The sequence below is a fragment of the Mytilus edulis genome, chromosome 9 (genome assembly GCF_963676685.1).
Source record: "Mytilus edulis chromosome 9, xbMytEdul2.2, whole genome shotgun sequence".
NCBI classification, from domain to species: domain Eukaryota; kingdom Metazoa; phylum Mollusca; class Bivalvia; order Mytilida; family Mytilidae; genus Mytilus; species Mytilus edulis.
Genome location: NC_092352.1, coordinates 9,043,871 through 9,067,257, shown reverse-complemented (window position 1 = coordinate 9,067,257; position 23,387 = coordinate 9,043,871). Strand labels below are relative to the sequence as shown.

Sequence of the window (23,387 nt, the reverse complement as noted above, 5' to 3'; positions counted from 1 at the left end):
CCATTCTTTTTATTTACGAATATTTTATTTTTTTCATTTAAGAATTGAATGCTGCTTTTTGTAACTTTATTGGGGTGTAAAAGCGTTGACCGAAGTACATTTTGTATGAAGCGCGGAAGCGCTTCATACTAAAAATGTGCGCACGGTCAACGCTTTTACAACCCTATAAAGACCAGGCAGAAGCTAGCGAACAATAGCTAGCGAACAATAAGCCAGCGAACAATAAGGCGATATATCGAGAAAACAAAAAAAAAGAATAAGACAACAACGGCCGTTAAATAAAAAATATTTAAAAAGTCAGAAAATCAGTTAAAATATAGCAATTTTAACTCAATTTTGAAATGGTTTTTATCCAATCCATTGATTTAACAAGTCGCATAACTTTTTAGGCTAATATTCAGTACCACAATAACTCTGCACCTATCAACGAATTATTTGTAGGTGTAGGGCCACCAATGTACCCACTTCAATTTAGAACGTATGTAAAAGTAGTCCTACCCTGTATATTATAGCACCTTTTATGTCATTGTTTAATTTAGAGCTCAAAATTTGAAAAAAATGTCAAAAAATTAGGGGGGTCGGCCTATTCCAGGGCTTCTAGAGAAAAATAATGAGGGGTGTCACGGGATATGACTATATAGGTCTTGTAGAGGAGAAATATGCGCTTCTTTTGCGCTAGGTATCGAAGGGCGCTATGTTCAAAAATCTGAAACTAGAGCTCAAAATTTGAAAAAAAGGTCAAAAAATTAGGGGGGTCGGCCTATTCTAGGACTTCTAAAGAAAAATAATGAGGGGTGTCACGGGGTATGACTATACAGGTCTTGTAGAGGAAAAACAGGCACTTCTTTTGCGCTAGGTATCGAAGGGCGCTATGTTCAAAAATCTGAAACTAGAGCTCAAAATTCGAAAAATTTGTCCAAAAAATTGGGGTAGGGTCGGCCTATTCCAGGAGTTCTAGAGAAAAATAATGGGGGGGGGGGGGGGGGGGTTTCACGGGATATGACTATATAGGTCTTGTAGAGGAGAAATAGGCGCTTCTTTTGCGCTAGGTATCGAAGGGCGCTATGTTCAAAAATCTGAAACTAGAGCTCAAAATTCGAAAAATTTGTCAAAAAAATGGGGGTAGGGTCGGCCTATTCCAGGAGTTCTAGAGAAACATAATGGGGGGTGTCACGGGGTATGACTATATAGGTCTTGTAGAGGAGAAACTGGCGCTTCTTTTGCGCTAGGTATCGAAGGGCGCTATGTTAAAAAATCTGAAACTAGAGCTCAAAATTTGAAAAAAAGGTCAAAAAATTAGGGGGGTCGGCCTATTCCAGGGCTTCTAGAGAAAAATAAAGAGGGGTGTCACGGGGAATGACTATATAGGTCTTGAAGAGGAGAAACAGGCACTTCTTTTGCGCTAGGTATCGAAGGGCGCTATGTTCAAAAATCTGAAACTAGAGCTCAAAATTTGAAAAAAAGGTCAAAAAATTAGGGGGGTCGGCCTATTCTAGGACTTCTAGAGAAAAATAATGAGGAGTGTCAGGGGGTATGACTATACAGGTCATGTAGAGGAAAAACAGGCACTTCTTTTGCGCTAGGTATCGAAGGGCGCTATGTTCAAAAATCTGAAACTAGAGCTCAAAATTCGAAAAATTTGTCAAAACAATTGGGGTAGGGTCGGCCTATTCCAGGAGTTCTAGAGAAAAATAATGGGGGGTGTCACGGGGTATGACTATATAGGTCTTGTAGAGGAGAAACTGGCGCTTCTTTTGCGCTAGGTATCGAAGGGCGCTATGTTAAAAAATCTGAAACTAGAGCTCAAAATTTGAAAAAAAGGTCAAAAAATTAGGGGGGTCGGCCTATTCCAGGGCTTCTAGAGAAAAAAAATGATGGGTGTCACGGGGAATGACTATATAGGTCTTGTAGAGGAGAAACAGGCGCTTCTTTTGCGCTAGGTATCGAAGGGCGATATGTTCAAAAATCTGAAACTAGAGCTCAAAATTTGAAAAAAGGTAAAAAAATTAGGGGGGTCGGCCTATTCTAGGACTTCTAGAGAAAAATAATGAGGAGTGTCACGGGGTATGACTATACAGGTCTTGTAGAGGAAAAACAGGCACTTCTTTTGCGCTAGGTATCGAAGGGCGCTATGTTCAAAAATCTCAAACTAGAGCTCAAAATTCGAAAAATTTGTCCAAAAAATTGGGGTAGGGTCGGCCTATTCCAGGAGTTCTAGAGAAAAATAATGGGGGGTGTCACGGGATATGACTATATAGGTCTTGTAGAGGAGAAATAAGCGCTTCTTTTGCGCTAGGTATCGAAGGGCGCTATGTTCAAAAATCTGAAACTGGAGCTCAAAATTAGAAAAATTTGTCAAAAAAATGGGGGTAGGGTCGGCCTATTCCAGGAGTTCTAGAGAAAAATAATGGGGTGTGTCACGGGGTATGACTATATAGGTCTTGTAGAGGAGAAACTGGCGCTTCTTTTGCGCTAGGTATCGAAGGGCGTTATGTTCAAAAATCTGAAACTAGAGCTCAAAATTTGAAAAAAAGGTAAAAAAATTAAGGGGGTCGGCCTATTCCAGGGCTTTTAGAGAAAAATAATGAGGGGTGTCACGGGGAATGACTATATAGGTCTTATAGAGGAGAAACAGGCGCTTCTTTTCCGCTAGGTATCGAAGGGCGCTATGTTCAAAAATCTGAAACTAGAGCTCAAAATTTGAAAAAAAAGGTAAAAAAATTAGGGGGGTCGGCCTATTCTAGGACTTCTAGAGAAAAATAATGAGGAGTGTCACGGGGTATGACTATACAGGTCTTGTAGAGGAAAAACAGGCACTTCTTTTGCGCTAGGTATCGAAGGGCGCTATGTTCAAAAATCTGAAACTAGAGCTCAAAATTCGAAAAATTTGTCCAAAAAATTGGGGTAGGGTCGGCCTATTCCAGGAGTTCTAGAGAAAATTAATGGGGGGTGTCACGGGATATGACTATATAGGTCTTGTAGAGGAGAAATAGGCGCTTCTTTTGCGCTAGGTATCGAAGGGCGCTATGTTCAAAAATCTGAAACTAGAGCTCAAAATTCGAAAAATTTGTCAAAAAAATGGGGGTAGGGTCGGCCTATTCCAGGAGTTCTAGAGAAAAATAATGGGGGGTGTCATGGGGTATGACTATATAGGTCTTGTAGAAGAGAAACTGGCGCTTCTTTTGCGCTAGGTATCGAAGGGCGCTATGTTCAAAAATCTGAAACTAGAGCTCAAAATTTGAAAAAAAGGTCAAAAAATTAGGGGGGTCGGCCTATTCTAGGACTTCTAGAGAAAAATAATGAGGGGTGTCACGGGGTATGACTATACAGGTCTTGTAGAGGAAAAACAGGCACTTCTTTTGCGTTAGGTATCGAAGGGCGCTATGTTCAAAAATCTGAAACTAGAGCTCAAAATTCGAAAAATTTGTCCAAAAAATTGGGGTAGGGTCGGCCTATTCCAGGAGTTCTAGAGAAAAATAATGGGGAGTGTCACGGTATATGACTATATAGGTCTTGTAGAGGAGAAATAGGCGCTTCTTTTGCGCTAGGTATCGAAGGGCGCTATGTTCAAAAATCTGAAACTAGAGCTCAACATTCGAAAAATTTGTCAAAAAAATGGGGGTAGGGTCGGCCTATTCCAGGAGTTCTAGAGAAAAATAATGGGGGGTGTCACGGGGTATGACTATATAGGTCTTGTAGAGGAGAAACTGGCGCTTCTTTTGCGCTAGGTATCGAAGGGCGTTATGTTCAAAAATCTGAAACTAGAGCTCAAAATTTGAAAAAAAGGTCAAAAAATTAGGGGGGTCGGCCTATTCCAGGGCTTCTAGAGAAAAATAATGAGGGGTGTCACGGTGAATGACTATATAGGTCTTGTAGAGGAGAAACAGGCGCTTCTTTTGCGCTAGGTATCGAAGGGCGCTATGTTCAAAAATCTGAAACTAGAGCTCAAAATTTGAAAAAAAGGTAAAAAAATTAGGGGGGTCGGCCTATTCTAGGACTTCTAGAGAAAAATAATGAGGGGTGTCACGGGGTATGACTATACAGGTCTTGTAGAGGAAAAACAGGCACTTCTTTTGCGTTAGGTATCGAAGGGCGCTATGTTCAAAAATCTGAAACTAGAGCTCAAAATTCGAAAAATTTGTCCAAAAAATTGGGGTAGGGTCGGCCTATTCCAGGAGTTCTAGAGAAAAATAATGGGGGGTGTCACGGGATATGACTATATAGGTCTTGTAGAGGAGAAATAGGCGCGTCTTTTGCGCTAGGTATCGAAGGGCGCTATGTTCAAAAATCTGAAACTAGAGCTCAAAATTCGAAAATATGTTAAAATATTAGGGTGGTCGGCCTATTCCAGGGCTTCTAGAGAAAAATAAGGAGGGGTGTCACGGGGAATGACTATATAGGTCTTGTAGAGGAGAAACAGGCGCTTCTTTTGCGCTAGGTATTGAAAGGCGCTTTGTTCAAAAATCTGAAACTAGAGCTCAATATTTGAAAAAAATGTCAAAAATTAGGGGGGTCAGCCAGCAGCGGCATAACAAAAAAAACTCATCATAAATACCAGACGTGCGTTTCGTCTACAAAAGACTCGAATAAAAATAATGATTGAAAGGTCAAAATAAAGGACGAAGTTGAAGATCATTGAGAACCAAACATTCCTAGCAGTTTTGTCAAATACAGGTAAGACAGTTTATTCCTGGTGTAGAAAAACCTTAGGTTTTTTTCAAAAATTCAAAGCGGTGTTAATTTATAAGATTATATTAATGATAAGTCAAGTCAACACAAGTGCCGACTACTGGGATGGTGATACCCTCGAGGAAATAAATCTCTACCAGCAGTGGCATCGACTCAGTGGTTGCATTTTAAGTTTTAACTCATCATAGATACCAGTATTTTAATTTTATATTTACGCCAGACGCGCGTTTCGTCTACAATATATCAGTGAATGTCCTGTGAAGAGAAAACAGGCGCATCGTTTGCGTAAGACTTCAAAAGGTGCTATGTTCAATTTTGTCGAAAGGAACTAAAAAAAATTGATGAAAAACTCAAGTGTAAGACGAGAACGCGAAAACCAAAGAAAAAAAACCATATCAGAGTCAGTAAAAACTAATTTTCAAAATCTTGTCATATAAAGTCATAATTTCCCCATCCGAATAACATGATCAAAGAGTTTGTAAAATGTGTTATGCAAATACTGATAAATAAGAATGCTGATTACTGGCTGATTTTCTTTTTCAAGGGTATGTCGAAAAGAAAACGACGAAGATGAAAGAACTTTAGTGCGAATGCCAGCTGGTATATAACCTAAAGTTCTATATACACTTACAGACTTAATAGACAGTCTAATTTTTATTCTTTCAACAGTTTTTTCATATCAGAGGTTTTGTATCAGATAACCAAAATCAGCAAAGAGTACTGCATTGTTAAAAAAGAATGATTGTAAAACTACATACAGACCAGTTAACTTTATCAATGACAATACAAGCGCCTCAACCTTTAAGACGGTATAAGTACCCTCGTCCACGTGTGGGTGTTGTCTGATAAAAATAGATGTATACACATGGAAAAAAGTATTTTGTAAAATGTGTTATGTAAATACTGATAAAAAAATGCTGATTACTGGCTGATTTTCTTTTTCAAGGGTATGTCGAAAAGAAAACGACGAAGATGAAAGAACTTTTGTGCGAATGGCAGCTGGTATTTAACCGAATTGAAATTAAAAAAACACTCTTTATTTTTTTCTGATATAATTTGTTAAAATAGAACTAGTTAAACACTATTTAAATATCACCTGAGTTTGATCAATAATTATCGACTCGATAAGCTCTTATCTGCACATGCAGCTACTGTACCCCGTACACAGCAAAACATGTGTTTTTATCCTGATTGTTTTCAACACTTTAAATAACCAAGTTTATAAAGCTGTGTGATTGACACCTTGAAATAGGTCCTCCACAACTCTTAACCGCAGCAAGATGGCAGATTATCAGCATGAAAGAGGCGGGAATGTCGCTGTGACAACTGTACGTATTGTCGGTCATCACTTTTCCACTATTAGTCGTTCAGAGAATAAAAATCAGGCAATACACGATATAAAAGACTATCCGAGATCAAAAAGACCCCCTATGCCACCTGCTAGGGAAAATCAAGCATGTTGAAGCTTAGTCAGAAAGAAACCCATTGCACACAATACAATCCTAAAAAGAGAGGGGTGGGCATACAGGAGCCTTTTAACAATAATTGTTCGAGATTGAATCATCCCTTCTGGTTGTTGTGCGATAAGACCATTTTAGGGACGTTTGCTTATGAACAGACACACAGTTATCTTTACAATGTAGTGCAGAGCTCGCCAAAATTGGAAATAAGCATCGTGTAGGAAGATCCATTGTTCAAATGGAATTCTGTTTATCTTCCTTGACCAGATCGTAGCCCGGATTTGAACCATATCGAGCATATTTGGGACATTATTGGGCGGAAAGTGCACAAAAGGATACCCCAGTCCAAACACGTGATGAAATAAACAATGCCCTTCATCAGAAATGGTTGCTGCTTCCTAAGAAACAAATTAGTCGATTTATGGCAGAAATCATAAGACGTTAAGTGGCGGTTGACCGTTTAAATGGAGACTGCACACAAAGTACTATTTCTTTGGCGTATAACGATTAACCATGATGTGAACAATCATCTTAAGATTAATTTTGAAATGTCTGACATTGTAAAGTTCGACTACAGTAAAAAATGGTAAAATGCAGTTTTTTGTACAAAAAACACCTCATTTTGTTTTTAGAATTGTGGTTAGATAAATAATTTTTTTTTCAATCATTTTTTGTCCATTATAATGCCAATGTTTTCATAAACTATGTTTCAATATTATTTTACAAATATTTTATCATATTCCATCCACAATAAAAGGCTGCATTTGGTTACATCTTCTGACATCAGACTCGGATTTCTCTTGAACTGAATTTTAATGTGCGTATTGTTATGCGTTTACTTTACTACATTGGTTAGAGGTATAGGGGGAGGGTTGAGATCTCGCAAACATGTTTAACCCCGCCGCATTTTTGCGCCTGTCCCAAGTCAGGAGCCTCTGGCCTTTGTTAGTCTTGTATTATTTTAATTTTAGTTTCTTGTGTACAATTTGGAAATTAGTATGGCGTTCATTATCACTGGACTAGTATTTATTTGTTTAGGGGCCAGCTGAAGGACGCCTCCGGGTGCTGGAATTTCTCGCTACATTGAAGACCTGTTGGTGACCCTCTGCTGTTGTTTTTTATTTGGTCGGGTTGTTGTCTCTTTGACACATTCCCCATTTCCATTCTCAATTTTATGATTATTCAAGTTTTAAAAAATCAATATTTTGCAATACTTTTTTCCATGTGTATATATAAAAAAAAACCATTACTTTGCTTTTTAAGTAAAATATATTTAATATATTAGTTTGTAATATTTTCACAATTAAAACTAATGATCTGAATAATTTATTCATGATCATTTAGTATTTTTTTTTAAATTCGAAGATAACTTTACGCCATTTTCCGATTTCAAACAAATACGCATTTTTTTCAACCATTTACCTTTATAGAGATGGAACTGAGTTTTCCTTTTGATCATTAAATGTATCGAGCACTATTCAATGTCTCTAGAATGACTTTGAAAGGCGCTAAAGACTCGTCTTAGAGATACTGGTACAACATGTTAACGTCCCCGAGGTTGCAACTCACGTGAAACGAGGTTGTGTGAAGATTGGCAAATCCGCATTATTCATCTCCATAATGGATTTGGAGAAACTCATGGAAGAAACAAAAATAGGCTATATGCGCAAACAGTTTGTAACCGACTTCATCTAGGCAGTCTAAGAGCTCGTCGTTCGTTGAAGTGACCTATCCTTAAGCAGAATCGAAGGATGTCGCGAGTTAAATGGAGAGGGTACTGATTCGATGACATAGACTAACATGGAGACAAATCCTTTTTACCGCTGAATCGAAATTCAACTTGACATTTATCGACGGCAGGGACATGGTCTGCCGCAGGTGCAAGGCATGCTTTTTGATGCATGCGTACAGGAAACAAATTGGCGTTAGGGAGGCAAATTAATGGTATGAGATGGATAACCTACCAGGAACGCCCCGATCTGACAATTAGTGAAGGAAACCTAAATGCAAAAAGGTATAGGAACGAAATTCTGGCTCCACTAGTTCTCCCGTTTCTCCGAAGGCATCGTTAAACTACATTTTTAACAGAAAACGCCCGTTGTAAACACATTTTAATGAGTTTTGGAGAATAATCGCATTTGAGTGTTGCCGTGGCCAGTAATGTCTTCAGATTATCGCCAATGGGACATCTTTGGGACGAACTTGGAAGACTCACCAAAAAAAGCCCAAATCCATCGGAAAAGGTCATCCAACTTGAATAACACTTTTCAGGGAAAATAACAACAGAAAGGGTCATTGATAAAAAGGGACGATCAAGTGTAGTTTCTTCAGATACTGGAACATGAATGACCACAATATTACCATCCTGAAAGCTCTGAGGGCTATTTCGGATGCTGTAATGAAATGTTGGTTCATTCAAAAGCACGTATGAAACGGATATAAAATGGATGCAAATAGAATATGATGCAGCAATAAAAGAACGTGAGAAAAAATAATGAACAAGCTGGACAAGTATGACCACAAATTCAAACATGCAGAACCATTGATTTGTTAACTTCACGATAATAAAACGGCAGCTGAGATCCAGGTGATGAATGTTTGGTAAGCAAAACAAGAAGAACAAGAAAGAGAAATTGAATAGATTCACGGAGTGAGATGTGTTGAGACAAACTAGAGTAGATATTGAAACCTTAAAAATTGAGGGTAATACGTTGCATCATACTCATACCTCTCGTAAATACCACACACATGGCGTTTACTATGTGCCGCACTCAATGTAATGTCACGTCACTTTGACATCTTTCTATGATTAATACATCTCTCCCATAGTTAAGAAGTCCTTTATTTCTATTTTAAGAAAGGAAAAGTAAGACAAAGCTTAAAGTCATTTGTTCCGGAAATGAACGAGCACTTACAAGACTTTAGAAGAATTTTGGATACATATATAAAACTGGATAGTTTCGATATAAAAATTAAGGAATTTTAGATTCATACTCACAAAAAGGGATATTTATAGGTCATCATGATAAAATTGCAGAAGATTGCTCGTATAAAAAGGTGGTGGAAGAGATTTAGCAAACAAATCAGTAAATGTTCGTTAAGATTAAGAAATCCGTTAAATTAGATTTTTTTTATTCAATCCTCACAATCATCTAGTTATAACTTACCCGTCAATACTATCGTTTTTTAAGGTAGCCATGTTACTGCCTCTAATACACCAATACATATCATAATTTCACCTAGAGACAATGTCTACCCGCAAGTCACTCCTCTCAATAGCACCGGCACGCCAATTAAATTGATGCACGTCGACATCTCTTGTTTAATAGAATGCAGCATATATTCATAGTAGTTACTCTGATTTATCAGAGAAAACCGCTGAATCATTGGTTACTAGTTGTAACCTTTACATTCTCATAACCTTTACAGTCCTGGAGAATCATCAAGAATATAGACCTTCTAGAGATGTTAGTTTAAGCATAGTTATTTTTTAGTGTATTTGGAAACAAGTTATTATGAATTAAATTGTTCATACCCCTTTCTACTTTTATTGTGCGAGTGCTGCCTTGTAGCGCCATTAGCCTGCTCTTTTTTTGGAAGCTAACAAGTTGTCTTTTACGTGCACGTGGTATGGCTCTCTTTTAACACGTGATCAGTCGCGTATCCATCTGACAGACTATCGTTGTTCCAGAGGACAATACTCGCAAATGGTGTGAAGGAAGAGCCGAAAATTTGGTCCCTGAAATTGTCTCCCAGAAACGGAGATAAAACCACGAACCTTTGTGTTTGAAAATAGAGGTTGTGATTCCATGTCTTGTTGTTTGAACCAAGAAATAAATGACTGAGAATACCTTTCCATTCCTCCAAGAGATCATTTACATCACCCCAATTATACGATTATAGATGCGATACGAGGTATTCGGAAGTTCGGGAACCCTGTTTTTCCTCATTGTTAAAATTCTGGAATTGGTAATCACGCGGAACTGACCCTGCTGTATAGTTAGTATGTCTGCATACAAGTTACACTTCAACTTATTATCTTTCATATTTCTTATAAGTTGCGGCCACATGTCCTAAGTCGATTGCTGTTTGGTGGTGTTTTAGTTGGTTAATGAGATCATCTAAAGTACCAATCACGCAAGTGCGAATATATTTGGCTTTAAAGTATTTGTTCATCTTCCCCATCATGGTATGATCTCAGTGGTCGAGAAAAACTCGAGTTTCCTCAAATCTTGCGGGATCAATAGAGTAGACATCAACGCAGTGTTTTATACATAGTACTTTGATCTCTTTGTTGTTGAATTCGGTAATCTTTTCCGTCCATAGTTTTATGAAAATGCTTGACTTGAATATGGTATGAAAAGCAATCTGGATCATCACAACTTCTTGGTCTTGGGCGGCACTTAGTCATATTGGCAAGTAAAACATAAATGATGCGAAGAATAAACGTGAATTCTTTATTCTGTTGAAACAGAGCTGTAAATAAACTCATCATAGATACCACGACTAAATTTAGTATATACGCCACACGCGCGTTTCGTCTGCTGAAGACTCATCAGTGACGCTCGAATCCAAAAAAAGTTTAAAATGCCAAAAAAGTACGAAGTTGAAGAGCATTCAGAACCAAAATTCCTAAAAGTTTTGCCAAATACTGCTAAGTTAATCTGTGCCTGGGGTAGAAAAGACTTAGTATTTCAAACAATTCAAAAATATGTGAACAGTAAATTTATAAATATAACCATATCAATGACAATTCATGGCAGCACAAAAAGTGTTGACTTCTGGGTTTGTGATACCCTCGGGGAAATAAATCTCTACCAGTTTCCAAGTTTCACTCAAACGAACAACGATCAAGCATCGTTTCTCGAATTTACGTCGAAATATTTTATCCGTTTTAAAAACAAACTTTTCTATAGAGACACCTAGACCGATTTGTACTTTTGTGAAGATGAGGTTTGTTAAACGGTTGACTAGATGAAGTCGGTTATATAGTGCATAGTTAACAACCCATGTTCTTTAACTCACATAGTTGTGAGTCGTTGTATTCTTATGTTGAGCATCGACTGCTTATTTGCAATAGGCGAGTGACTTATTTCAAAAAGACGCATAGATAACAACCCTAATGGACCCATCTTACGCACGGCTGTATTATATATACACATAGAAAAAAGTATTGCAACACCTTGATTTTTTAAAACTTGAAAAATCAGCCTCTTTTTTTGGATGACATATAATAACAAATGTGTATGATATTATTGAAACATAGTTTATGATAACATTGGCAACAACAATTTTAATAACAAAATGTAGTGTTTTTTGTAGAAAAAATGCATTTTTCAACTTTTACTGTAGTCGAAATTTACAATGTCAGGTATTTCAAAATTAATCTTCAGATGACTGTTCGCATCATGGTTGGTCGTTATACGCCAAAGAATTAGTACTTTGTGCGCAGGCTCCAATCAAACGGATTACCGCATCTCACCGTCTTCTGATTCCTGCCATAAATCGGCTAATATGTTGTTAAGGTAGCAGCAACCATCTCTGATGAAGGGCATTGTTTATTTCATGATGTGTTAGAACTGGTGTGTCTTTTTGTGCACCTTCCGCCAAATAGTGTCCCAAATATGCTCGATATGGTTCAAATCCGGGCTACGATCTGGCCAAGGAAGATGAACCGAATTCAATTTGAACAATTGATCTTCCTCCACGATGCTAATTTCCAATTTTGGCGAGCTCTGCACTACATTGGATACGGATAACTGTGTGTCTGTTCGTAAGCAAACGTCCCTGATATGGTCTTATCGCACAATAACCAGAAGGGATGATTCAATCTCGAACAATTATTGTTAAAAGGCTCCTGTATGCCCAGTCCTCTCTTTTTAGGATTGTATTGTATGCAATGGGATTTTTTCTGACTAAGCTTCATCATGCTTGATTTTCCCTAGCAGGTGGAATAGGGGGTCTTTTTGATCTCGGATAGTCTTTTATATCGTGTATTGCCTAATTTTTATTATCTAAACGACTTATAGTGGAAAAGTGATGACCGACAATACGTGCAATTGTCACAGCGACATTCCTGCCTCTCTCACGCTGATAATCTGCCATCTTGCTGCGGTTAAGAGTTGTGGAGGACCTATTTCAAGGTGTCAATCACATAACTTTATAAACTTGGTTATCTAAAGTGTTGAAAACAATGAGGATGAAACACATGTTTTGCTGTGTACGGGTACAGTAGCTGCATGTGCAGATAAGAACTTATCGAGTCGATAATTATTGATCAAACTCAGGTGATATTTAAATAGTGTTTAACTAGTTCAATTTTAACAAATTATATCAGAAAAAAATAAAGAGTGTTTTTTTTTTAATTTCAATTCCAATTTGGTTATATACCAGCTGGCATTCGCACTAAAGTTCTTTCATCTTCGTTGTTTTCTTTTCAACATAACCTTGAAAAGGAAAATCAGCCAGTAATCAGCATTCTTTTTATCAGTATTTACATAACACATTTTACAAACTCTTTTAGGCCGAACCTACCCCAATTTTTCGAATTTTGAGCTCTAGTTTCAGATTTTTGAACATAGCGCCCTTCGATACCTAGCGCAAATGAAGCGCCTGTTTCTCCTCTACAAGACCTATATAGTCATACCCCGTGACACCCCTCATTATTTTTCTCTAGAAGTCCTAGAATAGGCCGACCCCCCTAATTTTTTGACATTTTTTTCAAATTTTGAGCTCTAGTTTCAGATTTTTGAACATAGCGGCCTTCGATACCAAGCGCAAAAGAAGCGCCTGTTTCTCCTCTACAAGACCAATATAGTCATTTCCCGTGACACCCCTCATAATTTTTCTCTAGAAGCCCTGGAATAAGCCGACCCTAATCCCATTTTTTGGACCTTTTTTTCGAATTTTGAGCTCTAGTTTCAGATTTTTGAACATAGCGCCCTTCGATACCTAGCGCAAAAGAAGCGCCTGTTTCTCCTCTACAAGACCTATATAGTCATTTACCGTGACACCCCTCATTATTTTTCTCTAGAAGCCCTGGAATAGGCCGACCCCCCTAATTTTTTGACCTTTTTTTCAAATTTTGAGCTCTAGTTTCAGATTTTTGAACATAGCACCCTTCGATACCTAGCGCAAAAGAAGCGCCAGTTTCTCCTCTACAAGACCTATATAGTCATACCCCGTGACACCCCCCCATTATTTTTCTCTAGAACTCCTGGAATAGGCCGACCCTACCCCCATTTTGTTGACAAATTTTTCGCATTTTGAGCTCTAGTTTCAGATTTTTGAACATAGCGCCCTTCGATACCTAGCGCAAAAGAAGCGCCTATTTCTCCTCTACAAGACCTATATAGTCATATCCCGTGACACCCCCCATTATTTTTCTCTAGAACTCCTGGAATAGGCCGACCCTACCCCAATTTTTTGGACAAATTTTTCGAATTTTGAGCTCTAGTTTCAGATTTTTTAACATAGCGCCCTTCGATACCTAGCGCAAAAGAAGTGCCTGTTTTTCCTCTACAAGACCTGTATAGTCATACCCCGTGACACCCCTCATTATTTTTCTCTAGAAGTCCTAGAATAGGCCGACCCCCCTAATTTTTTGACCTTTTTTTCAAATTTTGAGCTCTAGTTTCAGATTTTTGAACATAGCGCCCTTCGATACCTAGCGGAAAAGAAGCGCCTGTTTCTCCTCTACAAGACCTATATAGTCATTCCCCGTGACACCCCTCATTATTTTTCTCTAGAAGCCCTGGAATAGGCCGACCCCCCTAATTTTTTGACCTTTTTTTCAAATTTTGAGCTCTAGTTTCAGATTTTTGAACATAGCGCCCTTCGATACCTAGCGGAAAAGAAGCGCCTGTTTCTCCTCTACAAGACCTATATAGTCATTCACCGTGACACCCCTCATTATTTTTCTCTAGAAGCCCTGGAATAGGCCGACCCCCCTAATTTTTTGACATTTTTTTCAAATTTTGAGCTCTAAATTAAACAATGACATAAAAGGTGCTATAATATACAGGGTAGGACTACTTTTACATACGTTCTAAATTGAAGTGGGTACATTGGTGGCCCTACACCTACAAATAATTCGTTGATAGGTGCAGAGTTATTGTGGTACTGAATATTAGCCTAAAAAGTTATGCGACTTGTTAAATCAATGGATTGGATAAAAACCATTTCAAAATTGAGTTAAAATTGCTATATTTTAACTGATTTTCTGCCTTTTTGAATATTTTTTTATTTAACAGCCGTTGTTGTCTTATTCGGTTTTTTGGTTTCTCGATATATCGCCTTATTGTTCGCTAGCTTCTGCCTGGTCCTATAAAGTTACAAAAAGAAGCATTCAATACTGTAACGAAAATCGGTAATAGTTTATTTATTTCGATGTGAAATACCAGTTGTCTTTTCCTGTTAATTGTGTTTCTATATGTTTATAAGTTTCTCCATAGTTGGAGCACCGTCTATTTGTTAAAACACCCCTACAATTGGTATAATCTTGATTTTCACCCCTTCAAGTATAATGGACCGTTCCCTATGGTAGTATATAAGCCAGCTCAAGACAGAGAAACTTTGTCAGTTTTATGTGGACCGTTGAAGTGATAACATCAGGGATTATTTTCCAACTGGTAAGTAGAGTGAATTAAGTGATTCCAAAGGATATATAAATAGTGTTCGGATTTATATGTGGATATTGCAATAGTGATTGTGATACAATGTATAAAATGAATCTGATATATATAAGTGATTATTGTATTAATGAGAATACAAGGTGTATACTTGCTGGTGTTGCAAGTTGTACTATGTGGAAGTGTGAATACTTCATAGATTTGTATTAGTGAGAATACAAGGTGTTTACTTACTGGTGTTGCAAGTTGTAATATTGTGGAAGTGTATTCGTGAAAGTGCACTGTGTTTAACCTTACCAGTTGGATAATATTCATTGTGTGGGAACTCAAAAGGATAATTAGTGCGTGAGTTCAGCTGTGTTTATATATATATTCCTTGTGAATTAACATTGTGCAAGCTAGTGTAATTGTGTCATTGTATTATTGTGGTTAGTTACAGACTAACAAGGTGATACTACATATGTGTGGACGTTGTAAATAGAAGTTGTATATATGTGATTTTGTGTTCATACGTTTTATGTGATACTTACTTGTTGATGCATGTTGCAAAGTAATCTGTTGGTGACATGGTGTAATAAAGGGCTGTATGCATGTTGCATAGTTATATATTAGTGACATTGTGAATAAATCGGTCTGATACATGTTGCATAGTGATTGCATAGTGACATTGTGTAAATATATTTTGTTATGATACAGTGTGTATATATATTGTGAATGAGAAACTTCGCCTTGAATTCTGATTTATGTGCATTGTGCTGTGTATATATTTTTCGTTGTAAATCCTTTTATGGATGTGTTGATTGTTTGAATAGGACAACTGGTTGTGGTGAAAAATTGAGTTGAGCACTTGAAATCCTGATTTATTCAGATACGGATCCATTGATCGCACGGTTACACGTTACAATACCTATAATTACATTTTTTAGCTAGAATCATGAAAACACGATTTTTATCAAGTTTTCATTTAATTCACCTGTGCACTTTATTGTGGGACCTCGTGTCATCATGAATGATAAATTTTATTGTCTGATGCAATTGTTTCAGGAATAGCACGTGATGTGCAGTTAGCCAATCAGAATAACGTATTATAATGAAACATACATCTAATGTAATTATTATAATGAACATAAAATTTTATACAAAATGGAATTGATATATGAGTTGATAATTTGTTTAAATTTAGTTTGTGGTATATAATAAATCTTGAACTTTGCTTTCATGTATTATCATATACATGTATTGTTATTTTTATCTGTGAATACGTTTTAGGTTCGGTACATCGAGTACCCGCTTAACGAAATGCCCGTGCACATACGTTTATATAGTACTATCAAATATACTAGGAACGAAATAATATGTATATTTATTATACAAAACCATGAGTTAGAAAAGAATTCCAAATTGTATGTCGCAGGATATCCAAATTTTAATTCACGTAGTTGAGAAAAATAAAATCTTTACTATTTAGCTAACTGAGAAACACAACAAATATTTATTTTTGCAATTTACATTGAAATTATACATGAAAAGTAATTAAAATTTAAGTTGACAATCATAAGACCATCATAAGTCATGTCGCGAGGGGTCAAAAGTTATGACAAATCGTAATTTGGGACACTTTCGAAAACATATCTTACGACTATGACATGTCCTAAGACCATCATAAGACATGTCTTAGTCATAAGATACTTTCGAAAACCAGGACCCAGATCATTCAGATTCATAATATGATATTTTTTTTTAATTTCACATGCAATCAAATTTTCAATCTAAATTTACTCGTTGGGATAAATTTACGAAGTTAACCTGATCCAAAAAATAAATAAAAAGAAGCGAATCGTGCAATATTAAATTTTGCACATCTTTAAGAGTTTCTGTATTTGTTATTCAAAAGCTTTCCGAACTGGTGGGTGGGTGTTTTAGACCTGCTATTGTTAAATATTGTATTTTTATTATTAGATCTGACAAAGTATTTTTGTTACTTTTGTCGTTTGATTGCTGTCTTATTGACACACGTTTTCTTGTTGTTCTTAGATATGATACATTGTAAAACATGAAAGGTAAACAAGATCTAAATAAAAGACAGCGCTAAGGCCAGATAAACATTTATTTACAGTAACACATTTTGAAACATCTTGCTTGCTTCTCATCATAAGGTCATTAAAGAGGACCAGAAAGAAATATTATTGTCTCTATATATATAATCTTCGTTATTCAGTGATAAGAAGGATATACTTGTACGCTATTTTTCAATTTGTAAGGTATGTAGTTCTTAAATATTTATGTTTTCGAATCACATGATATAATGAACAATTCCGTTTAGTTTCATTTTATTTAATGACTGTCGACTTATAAAATATTAATGAGAAGTTGAAATAGTATGAATATAAGGAGGTGTTCTATGATTTCCAATGAGACAACTTTCAATTAAATTTCAAAAGAAGTGGACGTAGCCATTAAAGGCAACAAGGAGAAAACCTAAACGATAGTGTTGGCTTTTAAATGCTCCGACATGAAAAATATACAGTTTAATTGAGAAAATCATCGGCCCAATCTTTACCAAAAAATGTACGAAAAACAAATAAGACTAGAATTGCTATTGCAAGCAATAGCAAATGTCACCCTTCCCCTCATTGCCACTAAGCGGCAGCCATTTCAAAAACTTGTGAATGCACATATTTGCATGGCTATACATTTTTCTGTAAATTTTCAGTACATTTAGATCATTTTTAAAAACATGACATTTTTGCTGTTTCCATGGCAACGGCAGCCATTTTAAAATTTCCAAAGTCAAAAGTCTGATCTATAAAATTGAGAATGGAAATGGGGAATGTGTCAAAGAGACAACAACCCGCCCAAATAAAAAACAACAGCAGAGGGTCACCAACAGGTCTTCAATGTAGCGAGAAATTCCCGCACCCGGAGGCGTCCTTCAGCTGGCCCCTAAACAAATATATACTAGTCCAGTGATAATGAACGCCATACTAATTTCCAAATTGTACACAAGAAACTAAAATTAAAATAATACAAGACTAACAAAGGCCAGAGGCTCCTGACTTGGGACAGGCGCAAAAATGCGGCGGGGTTAAACATGTTTGTGAGATCTCAACCCTCCCCCTATACCTCTAACCAATGTAGTAAAGTAAATTTAGTTCAAGAGAAATCCGAGTCTGATGTCAGAAGATGTAACCAAAGAAAATAAACAAAATGACAATAATACATAAATAACAACAGACTACTAGCAGTTAACTGACATGCCAGCTCCAGACTTCAACTAAACTGACTGAAAGATTATGATTTCATCATATGAACATCAGGCACAATCCTTCCCGTTAGGGGTTTAGTATCATACCATCATAACATATATGAGAAGAACATAACCCGTGTCATGCCAACAACTGTTTTTAGAATAAATGTGTTTAGTTCCGATGCAAAGACCTTATCAGTGACTCAATATTAACGCCAAAATATGCAATCTTTAATGACTTGACAACAGTATCGTAATTATATCCCTTCTTAATAAGTCTATTCAATGGTTTTGTAAGTTTCTGAGGTGAATACTGACACCTTTGTGCTTTATAAAGAATATTACCATAAAAAATTAGATGTGAAATACCTGAACGTATTAGAAGTCTGCATGTTGAGCTATATTTACGAATGATGTCTTTATACCGATGATAAAATTTAGTAAATGTTTTGACTAGTTTGTGATATCGAAAACCCTGGTGTAATAATTTTTCAGTAATACATAAATTTCTCTCGTTAAAATCTAAAACATTGTTACATACACGAACGAATCGTACAAGTTGAGATATATAAACACGTAAGAGGGTGACAAGGGAACGTCACCATCTAAAAACGGATAATTAACGATAGGAAATGAAAAATCATCCCTTTTATCATAAATTTTAGTATTCAGCTTTCCATTAGTGATATAGATATCAAGATCGAGAAAAGGGCAGTGGTCATTGTTAGTATTAGCTTTATTTAAAGTAAGTTCAACAGGATAAATTTCATTAATATACATACTGAAGTCGTCATTATTGAGAGCCAAAATATCATCCAAATATCTAAAAGTATTATTAAATTTGTTTATCAGATGTTGTTTCGAAGGGTCTTTGCTTATTTTTGTCATAAATTGTAACTCATAACAATACAAAAACAGGTCCGCAATAAGTGGTGCACAGTTAGTCCCCATTGGAATTCCGATAATCTGACGATATACGGAATCCCCAAAGCGAACAAAAATGTTATCTAGTAAAAATTCAAGGGCATATATAGTATCAAAGCATGTCCAATTAACATAGTTTTTTTGTTTATTGCTACTAAAAAATGACCTAAAAGAGTTTGAACATATATATTCACATTCTGATTTTTTGAATGCCCATTTAATTAGGTGTGTGAATTTTTTCTTAATGAGAATGTGAGGCAATGTGGTATACAGGGTAGAAAAATCAAAACTTTGAACAGATTCAAAATCACCAATATAAGCATGCAATTTATCAAGTACTTCCAACGAGTTCTTGACACTCCAAAAGTAATTTATTCCACTATTTTCGAAGGCCTTATTTGAACAATTTATTATCAATTTATTATTTACATGCCAGTTTACAATAATAGTAAGTTTCATTAAGTTTGGAGCATTTCGAAAACAATTGACATTTTTCCAGTTTCCATGGCAACGGTAGCCATTTTTGAAATTCCAACTTCAAAAGTCTCATGCAGACTTGACAGTCAACAATCCTATTAAGTTTCATCAATTTTGGAGCATTTTGAAACTTTTGAAATTTTTGACATTTTGATTTGTTCCTATGGCAACAGAGACCATTCCCAAAAGTTAATGGCATATACCACATTGGTACATGGGAGGGACCATATCATCAAAGTTTCGATCAATTTGACCTACCATTTTAAGAAAGTAAATGCCAATTTAAGGTTTTTGTACCATTTTGACCTGTTTTGCATTGTTTCCATGGTACTGGCAGACATTTTTGAAATTCTGACGCCAAATTCCACATCTACCAATGTTGCTCATCGTTACTGTAAAGTTTCGTTAAATTTGGAGCATTCTGATATTTTTGAAATTTTTGGTGTAGTTTCCATGGCAACATAGTAGTTCCAATGATTGCCAAAATCCTCCAAAAGCAGTATATAGTGGGCACCTACATTGTGTCAAATATAGTGATTCTGAGTTTAAGCATATCTAAATAATTCATTAAAACCAAAAACTGGATTTTTTCACAATTGTTCTGTTTCCATGGTAACGGCAGCTATTTTTTAGTTCCAAAGTTGCACTGCAACTCGAAAGTCAGGGTTTCTTGTTATAGTGAAATATCATTTAGATTGGTTCCTTTGGTTCCGAGAAAGCGGTCGGACAAAATTAGGTGGAAGAAAAATAATAATACGGAAAAAGAAACAGAGGAATAGCAATATGTCACCCGACATTGTCGATCGGGTGACATAAATATTAACATGAACCATCGACAATCACTCAACTGCAGCAGGAGCGGGTGGATCCAGCCATTTTGAAAGTATATGGATATACATTTTATGATAACTAGCCATTAATTTATAAATTAAATTATGCATATTTTTTTTAATTTGAAGTTTCATATGTATTTAACAAGGAATCTCCATGTGAAAACATCAAAATAATTTTATTTTCTTTGAAAAAACAGTAAATTTAATTCTGAGAAAATATATTTTAGATGAGACCTGCCACTATGGAACATTTGCTAACTTTTGTGTCACTTATGGTTTCATCAGTGAACAGTGAATATATAGTTACCGTTCAAACAAATCTTGGTCCGGTCAAAGGAATCGCATCAACAGTATCATTTGACAATAACACACACGCTTATACTGTTTTCAAGAAAATACCATACGCTAAACCACCAGTCGGAGATCTTCGATTTAAAGATCCAGCTTCATATGGTCCATGGAATGGAACATTAGATGCAACACAATTCGGTCCATCGTGTTATCAACAATACACTCCAGGCTATGATGGATTCTTGCCAAATCTAAAGCTGAGCGAAGACTGTCTATTTTTGAATATTTACGTACCTTCTAGTGCCTCGGTTAATAATAAAAAATCAGTTATGATATGGATTCATGGCGGTGGATATGTTGTTGGACAGGGTATGTTTTACGACGGTTCTTTCCTAAGTACCATTGGTGATGTGATTGTTGTAACTTTAAACTATAGGTTGGATGTGTTTGGATTTTTTACAACTTCAGACGGTATGGCAGGTGGTAATTATGGTTTCAATGATCAGAGAAAAGCAATTCAGTGGGTTAACGATAATATTGAAAGTTTTGGTGGTGATACACAATCCATTACTTTGTTCGGAGAATCGGCCGGTGGATTCAGTGTAGGCTTGCAAGCAATATATCCAGCAAACAAGGGACTTTTCCATCGGATAATTGAGCAAAGTGGTACAGGTAACAGCTTTTTTTCTGATACCCCTAAACATTTCTTAGGAAGTGAAATGGTAATTCAGTCACTTAACTGTAGTAATGGTACGCCGTCTGAACGCACATTGTGCATGCAAAGTAAAAGTGCTGAAGAAATTCTAAATGCATCGATATCACTACCCGTGTTTGGTTCAGGGTCACTAGATATTCATGAAATCAGTTACTGGGCACCATATTTCAAAAAGGACCCAAGGAAATTAATGCGAAATCCGCGTTCCCCTGCCGTTGAGTTCTTTAGATCGTTAGACGTTATCATAGGAACATGTGCATCAGAAGGGACATTATTGCTGCAACAACTGGAACTATTTCAGAACAAGTTACCTTTCAACTTATCACAAGGTATAACATCTGATTTTATGTGTAAGCATATTGTTCAGCCACTTACTGAAGATTTATATAATAACAGTACTGCTATACGTAGTGCTATGTGTCAAAAATATCAAAATAAAAGCTCAATTGCTGATCAAGGACAAAATGTTATAAACTTGTTTAGTGACTTATTTTTCCATAGTCCAGCAGTACAAAGTTTGAACATTCATGCCATAAACAATAATACAACTAAACAGTTTCAGTATGTCAACGAAAGACGATCTATATTTTCGAGTTTCCTCGGCCGTTACCCATGGTTTAAGGGAGCAGGTCATGGTGATGAATTACCATATATTTTCCCATTCCAATTACCATCATTGCCCTCTGCAACCGATGATGACATTTCTTTCAGTCTGAAGATGATGAAATACTGGAGTAATTTTGCAAAGACTGGGTAGGTACAAATTAAAAAAAAAAAATCATATATACACGATATAGTTATAAACAAAAAGATATGTATGGTTAAAAGTCAATAAGACATAATTGAAACAAGATGCATAACCTTTTGAGGAAACAATTGTTATATACACCATTGCTAACGATTTGTATTTATAGGCGACCTTTTTGTATGACTCTTTTCGAATTTTCAAAAATGATACCATATTTTGACATAATTATCAAAAAAGTATCTTTTTATAATAAATTCTGAATAATTTCGTTCATCAAAAAGAATAATTTACATGTTATGTATTCCTACATCAATATTGTTTGATTTAAAATATTAAAATAAAATATTTATTTATGTTACGCCTATTTGGTAAATTCGTGTGCGACAACCGTATAAGAATCAAGTTGTCACGAGTAACAATTGGCAATGTTTTGTTTGAAAACAATAACCTGAGCGACATGATTAGTGCAACAAATTTTTACCTTCTACTTAAAATTATTAATTTTTATATTTTGCTTCTTTTACTTATTCATCTCAAATATCTCATCACAGTCAGCAGGATACTGTAAAAGATACTGTTTAATACTGTATTTATACAGGGGTGCTTCCAAATAAATTATTTAGCACAAGGACAAATTATTTTGTAAAAATAATGATGATTAAAATAATTTATAATAAGAAAAAATAAATAATATTATTTTCTATTTCCGTTTTATTTGGAATGACCATTCAAGAAGATATTTAAAAAGAAATCCTATATTTCGTATTGTTTTAGGAATGTCAACGGTAATGGTGTACCAGAATGGCCAGAGTATGACCTTGTAACAAAGAAGTTTTCTCTTCTCGATGTCAATCCGGTGATACAGAATAACTTGTACAAAGACCGAATGGACTTTTGGTTAACTCAGATACCCGCCTTAAAATCTGGAACAACGCCTTGTACTACGCCAGAGTGTATATTTGGATAAATGGACTATATAAAACTGAGTTCTACAAGTTGAAATAATGGAAACTAACAACGCCTTGTACTACACTAGGGTGTATATTTGAATAAATGGAACTATTAACCAGATTTGTAATAACATGAGCGACACGACGAATGTCACATGTGGAGTTGTATCTGCTTACCCCCCGGAGCACATGAGATCACCCCAGTTTCGGTGGGGTTCATATTGCTTAGTCTTGAGTGTTCTATGTTGTGTTCTAATATTTGTCTGTTTACAGTCTTTTTCTCTTTTAGCCATGGCGTTGTCAGATTATTTTCGATCTATGAGTTTGACTGTCCCTCTGGTATCTTTCTCCTCTCATTTTTAAAAAGCAATGTTCTAAATAACTCTTATTGTATTAATTGAAACACATAATTATGATATAAAT

General features: G+C 36.0%; 1 protein-coding gene across 1 annotated transcript; it reads left to right on the top strand.

Moving 5' to 3' along the window:
- The first annotated feature begins 16,958 nt into the window (after window positions 1-16,958).
- Window positions 16,959-23,085, top strand: LOC139487598 (fatty acyl-CoA hydrolase precursor, medium chain-like). Its single transcript, XM_071272495.1, has 3 exons — window positions 16,959-17,040; window positions 20,488-22,019; window positions 22,789-23,085. The coding sequence occupies exons 2-3, from the start codon at window positions 20,488-20,490 to the stop codon at window positions 22,979-22,981; spliced, it is 1,725 nt and encodes a 574-aa protein (XP_071128596.1). The 5' UTR covers window positions 16,959-17,040; the 3' UTR covers window positions 22,982-23,085.
- Window positions 23,086-23,387: the final 302 nt, after the last annotated feature.

Excerpts from the sequence above, each read along its gene's own strand:
- LOC139487598 (XM_071272495.1), top strand. The coding sequence starts at position 20,488 with ATGAGACCTGCCACTATGGAACATTTGCTAACTTTTGTGTCACTTATG. Across the intron at positions 22,020-22,788 it reads AGTAATTTTGCAAAGACTGG|GAATGTCAACGGTAATGGTG; the intron begins GTAGGTACAAAT and ends GTATTGTTTTAG.